At 39.0% G+C, this 17,812-nt stretch overlaps 1 protein-coding gene across 1 annotated transcript in view; it reads right to left on the minus strand.

Moving 5' to 3' along the window:
• The window catches only part of MCTP2 (multiple C2 and transmembrane domain containing 2), a gene marked incomplete at its 5' end in the record, with an annotated part of 189,755 nt that overhangs the window by 115,011 nt on the left and 56,932 nt on the right, over window positions 1-17,812 (minus strand). Inside the window, 4 exon segments of the mRNA XM_082850959.1 lie at window positions 185-278; window positions 2,970-3,156; window positions 12,521-12,651; window positions 14,927-15,091. Of these exon segments, the coding sequence (XP_082707085.1) occupies window positions 185-278; window positions 2,970-3,156; window positions 12,521-12,651; window positions 14,927-15,091 (577 nt within the window).

A 17,812-nucleotide genomic window follows, 5' to 3' on the forward strand; every position in this document is an offset into this window, starting at 1 on the left:
TTTTGCGAAAAATGTGAAGTGAGAGAACTTGTTGTCTGCACCTTTTTTTCTTCTGTGACTCTGACTGAAAGAGTATGATTGCTCTGTACATGCTTCTACTTAGTAAAACATTTCACTCTGCCACCGGATCACTTCAAAGCAGGAAATAAATAAAAATGAATAAAAAGATGAAAATTTTCTATACCTGAGAAATCTGCTGCTAAGAGATCTACCGCCTTTAAAACCTTCACTTGTAAAATGCCGACGTCCTTCATATTTTTCAGGGAGTTCCGTAAGCTCTGGGGGGGGGGGGAGAAAAGTAGATCACAAATGAACATAGCTTTCTAATATACTGTTTAATGCCAAAAAGTCCCTATAGGAAGTACCTTCTAGATTTATCATCATCTTTCTCATGCAACGCTAAGAAAAGTTCCAATGTGTATTGCATCAGTCAACAGGAAACTTAGGCATTTGCAACAACCAGATTAAAAGTGACTGAGAATTAATTAACTCCCCTTTCAAAATAAACTAATTACAAAGCACATGCAATCTACTTTTAACATCACCCCCTGGCGATAGTACAGACATCCCACTGGGAAAATGGGTGTAGAACTACATTCATTCTCTTTTCCCCCTTTCTCTTTAATGAAACTTTTAAATCATCCGAAAAGGCAACATTATTCTGACCTAGTTAGAACAAACTTTATGGATATCAGAGGACTAAACTTGGACCCTCCGTAGATACTTATTACTACCAGAAAGAGAGTAGGGATGGAAATGGAATGAATTTTCTAGTCCATGTTACAGCCAGCTCATTAGAGACTGAGCATCTAGTACTGCTCTGTAATCACATTTACTTTCATTTTTAGTTTGCATGTGCCAAAGCTCTAATATATCTACTGATAATTCTTAAGCATGTATAGAAATATTTAGATGTCTATGCACATTGCCTTCTTTAGAAATTGTGCATGAGATAAGAGATAAGCAAATAAATGCTCCTTGCATGCCTCCAAAACATGTTTGCTGAAAAAGATGCTGCTTTCAAACCTTTGGATACAGTATTTCCGTCATCATTAGATAACTAAAAACCTGTGATAAGTGGACCCCAGGGATTTATGGAAGGGTAGTAAAATCCTTGTTATTTAGGCATTTCAGGAGAGAATAACAAAAGCTTAATAATAGCTAAGGTTTGCCTAACGTAAACCTTAGGAAGCACCATTCCTAAGAACTTTTGGAAGTTGTTTCTTCAAACAGTATTTTCAATCTTAAAAAAAACAAACAGAAAAAAAACTAGTGTTTAAGCTAAAATGGAAACATCTGAGATAAAGTACTTTCATAATTTAGAGGCAAAATGCCTTTGAAGATTATCTATTCTTAAAACCTAAAAAACAAATCCAGGGGTCCGGAACTTGTGTCTTGTAACACAGTATCTTTCCCTCTAGCATGCTGGTCAGCTCCTTAGCTAAAAAAAAAAAAAAAAAAAAAAAAAAATTGATATTTTTATTTTGATTACTGGCTTTTCAAATCTCTTTTCAATGAGTATCCCTCGAATCCTGAGACATTATTCAAAGCAGTCATTATGATCTTACCTAATGTCACCTTATAAATGCATGACACTCCTCATGAATTTGGTAAATTGTGCAATTTATCCATGGGAAAGTTTGGGGAAGTGTTTTATTTTCACTTGCTTAACTAAAGTCATCAAAGAGAATATTAAAAGTGGATTTTGTCAAAACTTCTTTAGAGTACATCTACCTTGCATGCAGAATCTTGTGTTGTCATTAAGATGTGTGGCTAGGCTTTGTACTCCTGAAGATAAAGGTTTATTCAATTAATCAATACGCCTGCACAGTGAAGGAGTCTGGAGGCACTAAAGTTTATGCTGAGAATAATATTCCCATTAAATAGGTATTCATCTTTGCTTCACTTCCATGCCACTTTCCTAAAACATGCCTTTCGTGTGTGTGGCAATAAAATAAATGTATTGACTCACAAAGAAGATGGAATAAAACGAGAATGCAAATAAAGGCACCTAGAAAGCCAGAGCACAAAAAATAATGACAAGGACAAAGCCATTTGATTTAAAAATGCTGAGTGGTCTTTTAAGCAAATTGCAACTACTTAGGCAAAAATCACAAACTGCTCTTATCCAGGGTAGTATGGAATAAGTCTTTCATGCCTGTCTACGGCTTGGCTTTGCTTTATGAGACACAAGCGCTTTCTCACTTGATCTTAAGAGGTTCTAGAAAAGTATCTACAACATGGCAGACATTAATATTTGTTTTTTTAAAAAGCAGCTTTTGTGAACTTATATTAAAATTCCTAAAAATGATAAAAATGAACTTACTTACAAAATAGAAACAGACTCACAGACTTGGAAAACAAACTTATGGTTACCAAAGGGAAAACGTGGTGGGGAGAAATAAATTAGGAGTTTGGGATTAACATATACACACTGCTATATATAAAACAGAAAATCAACAAGGACCTACTATATAGCACAGGGAACTATACTCAATATTCTGTAGTAACCTATATGGGAAAAGAATCTGAAAAAGAATGGATATATGTGTACGTATAACTGAATCACTTAGCTGTACACCTAAAACTAACACAACATTGCAAATCAACTATATTCCAAAATAAAAATTAAAAAAATAAAATAAAATTCTTATTTACATATATAGACATGCTAAACAACCTTTTGCCCCCTTGAGGATTTCAAATTTCTCCAAAGAGATCCAGGATACTAAAAACTCAAATACCTTTTTTTTGGCTTTTAAAATAGGAAGGCAAACTCTATAATCTACTGTCACCTTCTCACTAATGCATTAACCTCTAGGGCTGATGTCTTGTTTTAGGAGACATACCATTAAACTTTGGACAAAGCTCTCTTTGGAGGCAGTTTTTCAATTCATAGACTTTGTTTCAACTTAGAAGTGGGGGTGGTGTGGGGGTCGGGAGCGGGTGTAGCAAGGCAAAGCACTCACGAATCGTTGGGCGATCTGCTTTCTCTCGCTGGGATCTGCCAAGGGGCACACGCACAGATCTGAGACGGAGACTCCCGCGCAGGGCGTGAGGGTGACCAGCATCAAGAGTGTCCCCAGGCAGCTCTCCAGAGGCAGCTCCAGGCAGTTGGCTTGCTTCAGTGGGAGGGCTGAGATATCCACCTTACACCTGGAGAAGTTGCAGGAATCAGAGACAGAAAAGAGATTAACGCGTGGCAGCTGCTGAACCTCCAAAGCACCTGATTTTCTTTTCATCCTCCCCATGAAACCTCACGCTGTCTGGGCATGGGCGATTCCAGTTACTAGAATCCAGCGATTCCAGTTACTAGAAGAGGTGGCAATTAGAGCTTTTGCATGTAATAAATTCAAGTATTTCTACTGGAAACACATTTATATATGGGCTGGTTGAGTAGTGAAGGTTGCAAGGGCTCCCCTGGCTGGTAACACTCCATCCCAGCCTAACACACCCTGAATGAAGGAGAGAACGTGATCAAGGAAAAACAAAGAAAAGGCAGCGTGGAGAAAGTGGCAAATGAACCTGAGAAGCAGCAGATCTTTGACAAATAAGGGCTGCAGAGAAACGATGAGATCAAGAACGAGGAAGAAAACAGTTTCAAAGTTTCAACACTATGGATGCCGGCTCTAGAAGGCTGCTCTGGGCTGCTCTTGGCTGGTCTTCTACCGGCAAAGAGAATAAGAGACATTGGTTCAAAAAAAAAAAGAAGAAAAGATAGGAGCTTTGCAAGCTGGAGAGGGTTAACGGAGAAACCACTTTCTTCTAGATTAATGCCGACTGGCCAGTTTTTATTTAAAGAAATGTGTTAAGGTGTTTTCCTAATAGGCATAGTTCCACAGGATTTCCCCAGGTGGGTTTCTGTTAGACAAATGGAGCGTGAAGTGCTGCTGATGGATCCCATTTTGGCGGCACTGCCAGAAAAGGCTGCACCCATCTGCTATAAATTGCATGTTTTCCGCCTCTTAACAGTCAATGTTCTGGCAATGTTGAAAACCTCAAACACATTTAAATACAGAAGCAAACACCCATAAGGGGGGCGCTGAGGTGCTAAGCCATTTATTTGCTTTGACACGAAAAGTCTGGGATTGCCTGGACCACACTTGCTTTGTTTATGTGCAGGTAGGTGAGGTAGGCAGGGCTGAGCGGAGTGAGGGAGGGTAGTGTGTGTTTTTCATTCTCATTTGCCATCTCTAGTTTTTGAATAAGATGACTATTCAAGACGTTATTTAAAAATGGAAGCACGGCCTCAGAATGTCTGACAGGAATGGATTCTTACCCTTAATCATCAATGGACTTTGTAAGTTTGCAGATAATAGGAAATAGGTAAACTTACTTTATATATAAAGCAAAGACAATTTTGAGCCACATGGATATGGAAAATGTTCCAGTTTAATAAATTTAAAAGAAAGCTTGCAATCCCTTCCCCAAAAAACATCAATATTAAAGGTCTATACCAGCTTTTACCACAGAAAATATTTTAATAGTGATATGTACCTATAAAATTAAATATATGTGGGTATTTACTTCCTAATTACCAAAAGCGATTCCAGTTACCAGAAGAGGTGGCAATTAGAGCTTTTGCATGTAATAAATTCATCAAGTATTTCTACTGGAAACACATTTATATATATATATATATATATATTTTAATAACCCTCTATGATTTGAATCAAAACAATTTTTTTTCTGTGCAATATGGGATATTTCAAAGTTAAAGTTCACTACTGTGAAAAGAGGGGTTAGTAAATATTTCATAAGTATGTAAATGGGGAATTAATTTTGCTTGGAAAGAAAGAAATGTCAAGTGCTTTAACTGTGCCATTTCTACAAAACTAAGTACCCGCAAATTCTGAACAAGTATAGCAGTAGTTCATCTGCTTAGGAATACTTTGCTAAGCATTATTTTCCAATGTTATATACACTTTCATTTAATAAACCTCTTTCTTACGGAAAGACGAATGATCCGAATTTGTAAGACTTTTCTCTGGTGGTCACCTCCATTAGTCCAAAGTAGCAATAACCTATTTATGACACATTCATTTTAATATCATTAATACTGGCAGTTTTGTCCTTTGAAGTTTACCTTTTTGTTGTGGTGGTGGTTTTATTTATCTTCTGAACAAAGGAAAAGTTACAGGATCTCTGAGAGCAAATAATGTTTGGGAGTCAAAAATGATGTATAATGAGGAAATAATAATTTTTTTCTTGGATAATTCAAAATGGACCTGACAGTAATTCTAAAAAAGTCATCTAAAAAGACTGTAAGCAACATTAGCATATTTACAGTAACTTTGCCTTTGCACACTCTCCTCCTGACTGTCTAAAGGCACAGCTTACTTGAACAGAGCAGTTTATTAACTTAAACAAGTGTGAATCACATCTCAGATGAAATGCAAACTAAATATTGAATTTTGTCTCAGAAATTACACATTTTCACAAACTTTCAGTCATTTCTGCCCACTGTGAAACTTTTCCACCTATCCCAGTTTTAAAGATTATTTCGATAACGAAGAAAGAAACCCTGCACAAAACATAGCCTTGCCTATTTTAGATAAAAGAGCCCCATAAACACCAGATGGGGGATTTCAGGACAAACTTAATGGATTCTACATTCCCAGTTAACTCATGAGTGAATTCAATCAAATACTTACTTTTACTTTCTTAGTGACTTGAAAGAGCAAATTAAATTGATACATAGGCATCAGGCCAATCAAAATTAAACCTTGATCCTTCTGCACATAGATTATGACCCAGTTTCTTAGGGTCCCTGCCCCATCACATGAATTAATTGATTCTTAAAACACTGATGTCTTTAGTCTTATGAATTAATGTAAAGCTACCTTCTCCCTAGCGTTAACCGCCCACTCTAAGGATGACTTTCTAGAACTGAACTGCTCTATCCACCTGGCTTCCCCATTCATTTTCACATTCTGGAAGACAGAAGGAAAGATGGGAGTAAGAAGAAATGAATCTCATACAAAACCCTTTCCTCCAGGCCTCCCATTTTGTTCTGTTTCAACCTCAGTCCCCATGGCTTCAGCTCATCCTCACATCTGAAGGAGAACCAGAATGTTCGGGAGGTTAGCCAGAGGCTGAAGAAATATTTACATTAACACCAAGCTAGGAACTAGCTTGTATGATCAGCAAAAGCAGTAGAAGAAAAAAAAAAAATTAAGGACTTTTCTTCCAGAATTTCAGAATACTTTTACCACAATACTCATTGAATCTTCTAAAGAAAGGTTAAGTATCATATGAACTAAATGGCTTTCTTTAGTTTCAAGTAAAGATAAATACTCTAAAATCTTTAAGATATAATCATTCTGAAATATATTCATCAAAGACATGTTTAATATAAAAAATCTTGAAAGGAGACTCTGGGCTGCTTCCTTAATTTACTATAGGGTACCAGATTCTACCCTGAGAAAGTACGAAATAATTTGGTCAGTCTCTTCATTTTTTCTCGTTGCTACTGAAGCACTACAGAATCTGCTGTTCTTTCCCAAGGCTTTCTGTTAACTGTTTAGTTACCAGTTCTGGGAAAAGTGCAGGGTTGGCCCCTAAGAATGCCTAGGAGAAGAGATCCAGACCAGCTTCCTGGGCAAATCAAAACACCTCCCCCTCCCTTCCTTCTCATTCTTATAAACAATACTTGCTCACTCATTGATTCCAGAATTTTACAGGTGTTGTTATGTATTCTCTTTCTCTTCCATTTTGTATCCCCTAAGTTTCTTCCCAAGCTCTACCCAAATGGCAGCCTTGTATGAGCATTGATGAAAACTGAGCTGACTACTATGGATGCAAATTTTGCTTGAAAAATAACCTCAGTTTTCAGATATGTGGTTTAAAGGGCTCTCATAATGAGTGTTCCAATGATCATTAAAAACCACACCAACATTAATAAGTGATAGGAATTAAGACCATTTTTTCTGTGAAGGGCAAGACAGTAAATATGTTTTTAGTTTGTTGGCCACCTGGTCTCTTGCAACTACTCAACTCTCTTCTTGTAGCATGAAAGCAGTAATAGACAATGTACACAAATGAACAAGGCTGTTTTCCAATAAAACTTTACTCAAAAACAAGCAGCCATCTGCATTTGGCCCATGGGCCCTAGTTTGCTGGCCCCTAACCTGGAGAAATGCCAGTCATTCAGCTGTGGTGAATTATAGCAATGGAAGTATTTAAAATTTTTTTTTCCCAGGTTGGTAGCTGACAGTACAAACGCATTGATAAAGGTATCAAGAAATACTGACCTAAGAATAATTTAAAAGAAAAAATAAATTTTAACTCACCATGGCCCACGAGACTCCAGCCAACATATCTAAAGACACATTTGTTAACAAAAACCGATAAAGCAATAAAACTTATAAAACTATTCTTCTATCTGAGGAAACAATGTGGAAAACACATGCTCAGGGCATCCACGTAAAACACATGAGTAATGAGCACTAGCAAATTAGGTCTATTCCCGTGGCATCATGTGTGACTCCACAGGCAAGGGGGGTGACCGTGTTTGGACCATCGTTCAGCAGGTGCTACACGCTGGCCCTTAGGTGACCAGGAAATCCTCATTCCGAAGTCAGAACTTAGACCATTCAGTCCGAAAGAGCTCCACTACGATAACAAGCTTTGCATTAGGAACATAAAGTAGCAGAGCACTAATGCATCTGTGTCTAGCCAGGAGCTGCTGCTGTTCATCTGCAGGTCATGGAATCTGATGGTTTTGTGACCTCACTCCTGCCTTCCTCTCTAGTTTGATCGCATGACATCACCCACCCTTCTCGTTCCTTTCCAGTTTCTCAGAATGTGTTCTCCCTCCTCTCTAAGCCTTTGTCCATGTGGTCCCATCTTCCTGGAAAGTTCTTCCTCCTTGTCAGGCTAACCACCACTCACGTTACAGGTCTCAGCTTAGACTCTCTTCTTCCAGGAAGCTGCCCTTCCACCCCCAAGACGCTGCCCACAACCTAGTGCCTGAGGACAGGATCCACCTCTGAACCCCCAGCACTTGGCAGGATGTCTGATACACGACGTGCTCTACATTTGTTGAATAAAATGAACGAACGGACAAATGCATCCCAGTGGCAAAATAAAATTCCAAGTCAAAAACTCCAAATTATAAAGTCAGTGTTTTTTTTTTTTTTGTTAACCAACTAAATATTCTGTAGTGTCTATTTCCTCCCCTATCTAAAAAAAGAAGGGGAAATAAATATATGTACTAGGTGCCTCGCAGATTGAAAAGTCTGCGGTTCTATTCACCTGGAGGAAACAAGGACTAAATTACTTTTTTTTTTCCTCTGCAAGCTTTTTTTTTTTCTCTGCATATATTAAAGCCAGCCCCTCTGGCCCACAGGCAGTTAATGTGCTGATTTAACGTTGTTTCTGACCTCCTGTTCCTGTCTTTCTCCATTAATCCCACCGCATTTTAATGTTTTAATTCAACACATAATTTTACCATATCAGTCAGCCAAACCTGCTTAAGTTCCACTTGCCATGATAGCTTTTAACCTCTTATTCATTACCATAATTCTATGCTTTATATTATAGACTGGTCAGCTTTTCACTTAAATGCAAGGGGAAGAAAAGGGTGCTAGAGTTTTAAAAGCTGTACATCTCAGAGGCTAAGGAAGGCGGTGAACAGGAAGAAAATGGTGGCTGCGTCATGCCTGGCTGTAAGAGCAGATCAGCGACATGGGGTGCAGACTGTCCAAAGAAATCCTCTAGCCCTGATTCCCCTCTGCACCACAGTCACCAGTAAACTGGTAGCACGTCAGAGCCACTTTCTGAAGCACCGCGTGGGGCTGAGGATTGGCTCTGAGGCAGCCCAGTTAAAATGAACTTGTGCATTCTCATTCTTAAGTTTCCAAACTAAATTAAGTCTAGAATATTCTGTGACAAATTAATCTCTGGAATCACAGGGAGATGTAAAATATACTTTAAGAAAATGATACGATCATGTTGAAATGGCACAGGTTGACAAGGGGGCTAATCTGTATTTCTACTCTTGCCATTTTGTTTAAAAGTTGGGGCAGGTTATATTTAGCTTTATTTCTTACTCCTCCCTAAAAATTCTGTCTCTAGACCACTGATGGACTCAAAAGACTGGATTATTTTGGTCCATGAATAAACAGCTGAATTAGTAGGCACCCTGGTCTGGGAGGGCTGTTGGATTTGCCCAAGCACCTTCATCTTACCAGCCCTGACCTCCTCAGGAGTTACCTGTGGCTCAGTGGAAGGGATTTCAGAAAGTTCCCCGTGACTCAGGAGAGCCTGGAGGAGGCTGGCTACCAGGCGGGGGTGGGCCATGCCTGAACCATCACCAAGCCAGCAACCCACCAATGCCAACGTGATTTCTCTTCACGTAACTGACCACTACTCCAGCTCTCTGTCCACAGCTACAAAACCCAGTATTGTTCAGGCTAATTGACACTGCTCAGATCTCCAGTCAACGAATGTGCTTCCCACCATGTCCTGGAAGACAGTCACTGCTCACTTCTACCAAAAAATATAAAAAATGTCTCTCCTGGTTTGAAGAAACAAAAATATGCTGAATTTTAACTAGTGTTTCAGTTACTTAAATGACACAATTTTAGTTGCAAATGTTGTGGGGATCTATAGTTACCATCCAGAAAAAAAATCTCAAAATTAATAGGAATAATAATAGCTACCAACAAGAGACATTGTTGCCAATTGCCATGATGACCTGCAAATTGGTGGAAAACGCCATTACACAAACAGAAAACCACAAAGTCACTGCCCAAGGTCACGCAGCTAGCAAACACCGTGGTTACCAGCCAGCCCAAGGAAGTACAACTCAAAGGCTATTGTTCCTTCCCTCATCTCAAACTGCCCGGCAGAGGACTTTCTTAGGCCGTGCAGAACTTTAAATTACTAGCATCAAGGTGTTATCCAAACACAAAATATGAGACAGGTCTGAGGACAGTTATGACTCATTCAACATTGTCAAAGACGCTTCTCATGCAAAAAGTTATTTCCCAACAGTTGGGAGATAAAATAACTGAGGCTTAGAATTACAACAAAGAACAGGAAAACAATAAGTGAACATTTTCAAATAAGAAGGAACAGTAAGTAACAGGTCTGTGATACGCATATGCCAGCACAATCTCTCTTTTAACCCTGACAAGAAGTGTGTATTTTAGGGTAGGTCTCACCCCACCTGGAAGTTCACTCAGGGTAATGCTGTGTAGCCAACTCCCAAGAGATACTTTTGTTATCTTTTGTACCTTAGGAGAGGAAAAAGGAAAAGGATACCAAAAAAAAAAAAAAAATCCTTTAAAATCCATGAAAAGGAAGGACAGAATGACCACTGGGGCAGGTATACATCTAAGTTACAAACAGGAAATAGCTCAAATAATAAATGACATAAAAAAGAGGGACATAAGAGGGACATCTCCAATTATTCTTTGTGTCTGTAAAGAAACTTAACACTCATTTGGAAAAGCGTTTCCTATTATGTGAAAGAAACATAACAGCACAATGACATGCAGAATGAAAGGCCATTATTTTCTGCACCTACTAAAATAACACGCTGGCCATCCATCACTGGGGGCCCAAATTCCCACCATTCAGATAACGCTTTGGGACACAGAGTTCTCTGCATTTGTGCATTTACGTGACTTATTCCTGCTCTGCTGGCTAGCACAAAGTTTCTGACCCTCCTACCATGGGTGTTGGCAGGGCACTGGGGTGTCACGGTGGTGACCAGGGTGGGAGACACTGGCAAGACTCTGAGGTGTCTCAGTTACCCCATGGGGGAGAGGGTTGTGGGGAGACTAGTAAGGCATCTGACAGGCAAAATCTGTCAAATTCTTGACCACAGGAAGACCTCTCTCCTGGGTTGGAGAGTGTGACATGAACTAGTTTGGTACCCCAAAACACAAACCTGGCCCTGGAGATCTCCAAGGAAGCATGGCTACTACCTGCTAGAGCAGCACAGAGCTGGGGACGAGAGGGCTGTGCAAAGCAATGTAACCAGGGCCACGACACGTGGAGGGAAAAGCACCCATGTCTCAGTCAGCAGTGCTGCTCTCCTAGCAGGTGTTTGGACATGTGTGGATGAGCTGTCAGTGTATGTGTGTGGGTGTCTTCCACAGGATAACTTGGGAATGTAGCTGGCATCAGGTGGGTGAGGGCCAGGTTTATTAGGCACCTGGAACATGCCCGGCCGTCCCATGAGACAAGGTGCCTCTGCTGAGAAGCATGGGAGGAAGGTTCCATGGCCTCCAAACTCCCACCTGTCTATCTCAGGAGGAGCCACTGAGGTGGGACAGGGTAACGGCAGCAAAAGGAGCTGACGTTCCGTGCACCAGGCTCTGCTAAGTGTTTTACACAGAAAAAGCACTGCATCAGGTATCGGGTTAGCTGGGGCTCATCCCATTTCTGCCCCTAAATTCCTTGCTGACGGAAAAACATGACTTCTCTGGGCCTCTGGACTTCTTCATCTATAAAATGAAGGGGTTCTACTGGATGAGTGTTTTCGATCTTTCATTTTCAGCAGGAAACTCTTCCCTCGAATGGAGCTCTACCAATGTAGAGCACAGGTAAAAGTGGAGATGCTCTGGTTTGAGGAGACCCCTGTTCTCCAAGGTGACCCCAAGGCATCTCCCTGAACCCAGGGTTCCAGAGAACTTGGTTTGAAAAAGCCCACAAACAGCCGTTGAGAGTCCTTTAAATGCTTATACTTAGGACTGGTGGACAAATTGTATGCATATGGGCTGAACAAAAGGCAGTGGTTTGGTGGGAAAAACTTGGTCTTTGAAAACACAGAATCCTGACTCTCGCACTCGCTGCTCTGAAGCCTACAGCGAAGATGTATGCAAACCTTTTGCACTCCATTTCCTCATCTATAAAACAAAAATAATACCATGAACTTGCAGGGCTATCAGAAAGATCAGAGATGTACGCTTCCACCAGCATCTCCTTCATGCTCAAACTGGAGCAGTCACAGTGCAGGCACAATTGCATTTGACTATATTCTTACTACAATCCTATAAGGAAGCAATAGTACTTACACTATTTTTTATTATGTACGAGTGAGCCCCTCAATTAAGTTGGGAAGGTCCAAAGTAAAGAAATAAAACAAATCTGGCCTCAATAGATTTCATTATGATTTGCCGCCAAGTTCATCAAGGACACTGAAAAGTTTCCATCAATTTGGGACACCTAGCTTCACAGTGTTATTAAATTATACGGTATTTCACTAAATAGCAAAACCCAAATCATAGGGTGCATTGGACACTTATACCAACATTTCCCAAAGAGTCTGAGATGGTACATTATCTTTCTTTAGAGACTTCCTGGCACATACAATTTTCTTCTGTTGTAATCAATACTAAATTAAAAAAATGAAAAAACTTTCCCCAGGTTAGGGCCCAGCTAACTTATGGCTCCTTGGGGTGGGGATATGAGGTTTTATTCTAAGCTCAAACAGATAAAGATATTCCCTCAGACCAGCCTCAATGCAGACACATCTCCCACCGTTTAAAAAGCAGAGCAGACTCACGTGCCCAGACGTTCCTCGTGCTTTTTGCTGTCCTTTCCCCACACTTCAATGTCCAAAATGCCCATCCTGTCAGAGAAGTAGTGAAAGTCAAACTGTTCCTGCCACTGCGGATTTGCACTCTTACACAGTGTCTAGAAAACATGCAGTTATATTATTTATTTTCTTAAAATGGCATTCATTGCTACAGCAACTACACATTCATTTCATTTCTAGACAGCAGGAGATCATAATTATGGTTAGGATTGCTCTTATAAAGTTAAACTTTTCTTTTTGGAAACGAAAGGGACTTCAAGGTTTCGGGAATTGGCAAAACATCATACTCTTTTAGCTGACTCCCCAGACTCACTAATTTATCCACCAAATTTGGAGAAACACTGTTATCCCAAAAGAAACCATAAATTTTATATATATATAAAACACATACTTTTGATATATATATATATTTATTATATAATATTTTTACACACATACAATAATGACTATTGAGATATGCTCTCTATATAATATATCTCAATAGACATTTTACAGTTGTTCTCTCTTATGAAAGATACTAATTGGTTAACCAAATGGAAGTAACATTTTTATTGGCACACCCATTCAGTGCTGGCTTAAGAACTATATGAATTAACAGTCTGGGGTCTTAATTAACATCTGTCAGATGCATTACATGAGAAACCCGTAACCTGTAGGCCGCTGCCTATTTTTAAATCCAAGTTTACTGAATCCCGTCACTAGAATGAGAGGAAGACTATGAAATTCCACTGCAGCCAAACCTAAAAATTAACAAGCATGGTCTGAAAACTGCACAAGTGTTCCTGTGTTCTCCGAAAGTGATTTCAAATTGCTTGTGTGTTTGATTCATTGGCAGGACTTTCATTTTTGTTTCAATTACACAGAGATTCAATTTGTGAATAAAAAGTGAGCAAAAACGCAGGCCACTAAGTATCAGGACCTCGGGGCCAACTATTAAATCCTGGGGCCAAATATCCCCGTGTGAGAAAACAGGGACTGCTCAGACCTCAGCTACAGCCAACATCACGTAACATCATTTACGCTGTTTTTCATCATCCTTGGGCTTAAATATATCAGATCACGGCATTTTGAAACCATGAAGAAAAAAAAAAAAACTATTAGACCACAAATTAAGTGCAATATTCCCCAAGGGGGAACGTAGCAGATACTGGACTAATTCTACACTTTCCCTTAGTCTAAAAGGGTACGTGTGCTTAGTGATGAATAATTTTTCTATAAATCCTTACCCTGACCCTGGATCATTAAAGGAATCTTAGTGGAGAGCTGTGGTCATCCTGGATATACTCACTGTGAGGTACAGCCTAAAACTGTCTGGTTAAAATAATTATCTGTATATTTCTGCTGTAACTTGTCTTCAATTTTTTGCATTTCTTATAATAAACGATTCTTCAATAAGAGCTTCAATTCTCTACTCCTTGTGGAGTAAATGACATTTCATATTTGATTCTGCACTGAAAATTGTGCAGCAGAGAAAAACTCTTGCCCCCCTAAATCATTTTCTAACTAGTCTGCTTCAGTTAAGTCCTCTACACTCGAAAGCCCAAACTGCAAATATCCTCAGGCCTATTTTCAAAATCTTCCACCGATGTTTTTCTTCCTATGTGGCTTTTGGCAAATGACTTAACTTTCAAGTACCCTAGTTCCCTCAATCCATAAAACATAGGAAATATTTCTGTCTGACAGTTATGTAAAACTAATTAATTACCATGGTTTGGAGACTAGTGTTTTTGAAATAAAAACCACACCAAATTACTGAGATTAAAAATTAAATGGAAGTTGGATCAGCAGAATAAGATGATTGATTTTTAAAGACGGCTAAAAAAAGCCATTACCTTTGGTCAAAACAAATCACTTTTAATACTTTTTAGATAGTTTAAAAAAATCACAGCAAAAAAACCCCCAGCAGCACTAGATGTCTATTTTTAGTGTTCATACCAACAAGTTAGAGAAAGCCCGGAGTACATAATTTTGAAAACATGTTTAGTTAACTCAAATATTTTAATCCAACTATAACATATTATACCATTTTATTTTTATACGATGTTGAAAGCATTTAGTAATCCTTTTCCCTCATTCTCTGAAACATAGTTTGCTTATTTTCAAAACAGAAATAAGCCATGCATTCAGATCTATTATTTAATAAGCTTTCTCTAGCTTTAGTTTAGTATATTAAAATAGATTATACTAAGCGATCAAATATCCATATTAATAGACTGCACCTATACAATTATCTTGTTTTCTGGGTTGCTCCTAATACAGTTAGGAGGGTTAAAAATAAATTCTGTTCTTGCGAAGTTTAGAGTGGGAAAATATTTTTTTCCATTGTTTTCATCTTAAAGATATTGTTCTCCTTAAGGAACTGACAGAACTTACCTTACTTTTATACCTCTGATCTCCTAGTTTTAACTGGACAAACATCTCTGTCATGCTTCCTCCTGAGACATTCTTTCCTTCCAACAAAGTTATACTTATAATCCCATTCCAGAGTTGGTTCTTTTTCAAGAACTCTGAGAGCCGGAGGTTGCGTATCAAAGAGGACTAAAGCAAAAAATAAAGATAACATATAAACTTGCTGATAATTCTTGAGTGTGACTTTGGTGATCAGAGGAATTCTAGCTTTCAATATTTGATTAGAAATAGCACTCCCTGCCTGGTAAAAGTGTTAATATTCTTCACTGGCTTTGCAAACCTGCAATCACAGTTATGTGACTTCCTTCTCAAGCACTGGACTTGAAACATATAGCAGAGCATGAATTCGAACAACACTTGCATTTGGCACTGGCCTGTACTCCCACCTAGATGTGCTCTTTGGTAGGAATCCTTCAGCTGGGCCTTTGGCTATTTTAATAGTAGGAAGGGAAGAAAGGCATTCTGGGAAATAGAGATATAAGAACCAGGCATTGCTTTTCAGGGAAACAAAATACCTCTGGGCATTTAGAAATTATGGTTTTGAATTTATCCTTCACACTTGAATCTGTCCCCACTTCCCTTTATTCCTTGGGCTACGACTAAAAAGCCTAACACCACTGTGAGATTCACAACTCCAGATATAGCCTGTAATCGGCTAGCCAGCCAAATGAGCTTTGCAGAGGGAAGGCTGCGTAAAGAACACAGCCCCATGGCTGGGACCCAGTAGGGGTTCAGTAACTTGTTACCCTATTTTTGTCTCCTTTTCTACATCGTATTACTCACACACACCTTAAACAGAATATAGAAAAAGGCAAATATCCCCTATTATTAAATTATAAAGAGGCCAAGCACACTTTATTTTTAACTTCCATTATGTAAATTTTCGAACACACACAAAGATAGAACAACAAACCTCCATGTGCTTATTTATCAGATTCGACATTTTGTCAACCTTATTTCACCTATCCCTTCCCTATTTTTTTTTCTGCCTGAAATATTTGAAAGCAAAATCCTTGTTTGTTTTTACATAAGAACCATGCTATGATCACACTCAACACAAGTAACCATCATTCCTTTAATACTGTTAAATGCCCTGAAGGTCTCAACAGTGTCTTTTTATGGTTAGTTAGTTTGTTTGAGTGAGGATCCCCGATACGATCTGCAGGCTGCATGCCGTTCAGGCTGCGGAGTTCATTCACGTTCTCCGTTCAATAAGTGAAATGGCACAGAGTGTGGACGGCTTGATTTGAGGGAGAAATAAATGGGCTGAAGAAGGTAGACGGTGTCGAGTCTCATAGTAAAGCAATGAATTTCTCACACTATATATTCATTCCTGTCATCTGCTCACTCTATCTTCGAGATCATTTAGGCATCAATTTGCTCGGCTTGATGACCAGTTAGTCACAATTTATCACAACACACAGTGTGTCAGTGCCATGTTAATTACATGCCAGCTTACCTCATCCAACACACGTCACTCCACCACCCTTAATAAATGACGCAATAATGCCAAGTGTTTGGCTCATTTTATGATTTCCTTAAACAAAATACTTTTAAGGAAATCTGTACTCCCAACTTCATATCTGTGTTGCTTTTCTCTTGAAATTGGAATTCACACAAATGCACACACACACACACACACACACACACACAAATGCACACATACACACAGGGGTTTGGAGGTGCTGAAACAGAGCAGGAAAGGGAGATGGGAAAATAAGTAATTTTTTAAAAAAAGAAAAAAAACCCTCTCCTCTGGAAAACATGAACACTTCTTTCTCTAACTTCTATTTGCAGTTGGGCTGTGGACAGAATATATTCAATAATGCAGGTGTATGAAATAAAGTTAAGTAATTTTATATTTGCTAAAAACAATGCACGCCATCACAATATATAGACAGATACATATATAAATATGTATATAATCTATATGTGTGCATACAGATGTAGCTACACTTAATACATTCTCTAGCTTAGTAAGCACACGGGCTGAACATTTCTATCTTTAAAAAGAAAATGAGATTTTGATTCATATATCCTGCTGCACTTTCCCTTTTTATGTTTTTTTCTTCTTAAAGTTCGACTTGCCAACCAACAAGCTGAAGCATGACCTGTCCCATGGCTATGCTTCAAAGTTCCGACAGATATATTCCTCCCTAAACACTGCAACTATTTCAAAATCCTTTTTATAAAGAAGGGAGTAATGTCCACAAGGGATCAAAGGGCATCCTACAGTCTGGCAATTGCCTAAGAAAAATGGCAGTGCTTCCATGAAATATGCCCTAAAATAATTTTGCGGCTTGGTATGTCCTAATTTCAAATTGGATGTTTATCTTGGAAAGGCTTCTAACTTGTCCATAAAACAGTCCCACTTAGCTCTATGAGCTCTGTGAAAATGGAATCCAAAGCTGGTTATTAAGGGGGCCCAGAGATAGGTTCCATATGGCGGAACAGCATGGGAGGGCAAGGCAAAGGCCTACATCAGGCCCGGCTTGGCTGGAGCTCCTGATCTATCCACGGACACTCGTTGCGTTACACTCTAACATCTGGATTATTGCTTGCAATGTCCCTGGGAAATATCCACTTTCCATCAAAGCTTTTATCTATCTCAGTCGGACTTTGAACATTTTAGTATTTAACACAGTCATGTTTGATGTGATGGACTTGCTCTTTGCTGTCCAAGATTTTTTTTTTTTCCTTACTAAAAGCGGGGTAGGAAAAGAGAAGTATTTATTGCACAGTTCACAGATAGAAAAGGACACAGGACCATTAGTCTACTTATTTCACCCTAAGTATTTCTGCAAAGCCCACTATAAGGTTATGTCCAAAACAAGTTTCACTTGCGAGCGA

This window comes from Leucopleurus acutus (genome assembly GCF_964270905.1).
Source record: "Leucopleurus acutus genome assembly, chromosome: 1".
Taxonomy (NCBI): domain Eukaryota; kingdom Metazoa; phylum Chordata; class Mammalia; order Artiodactyla; family Delphinidae; genus Leucopleurus; species Leucopleurus acutus.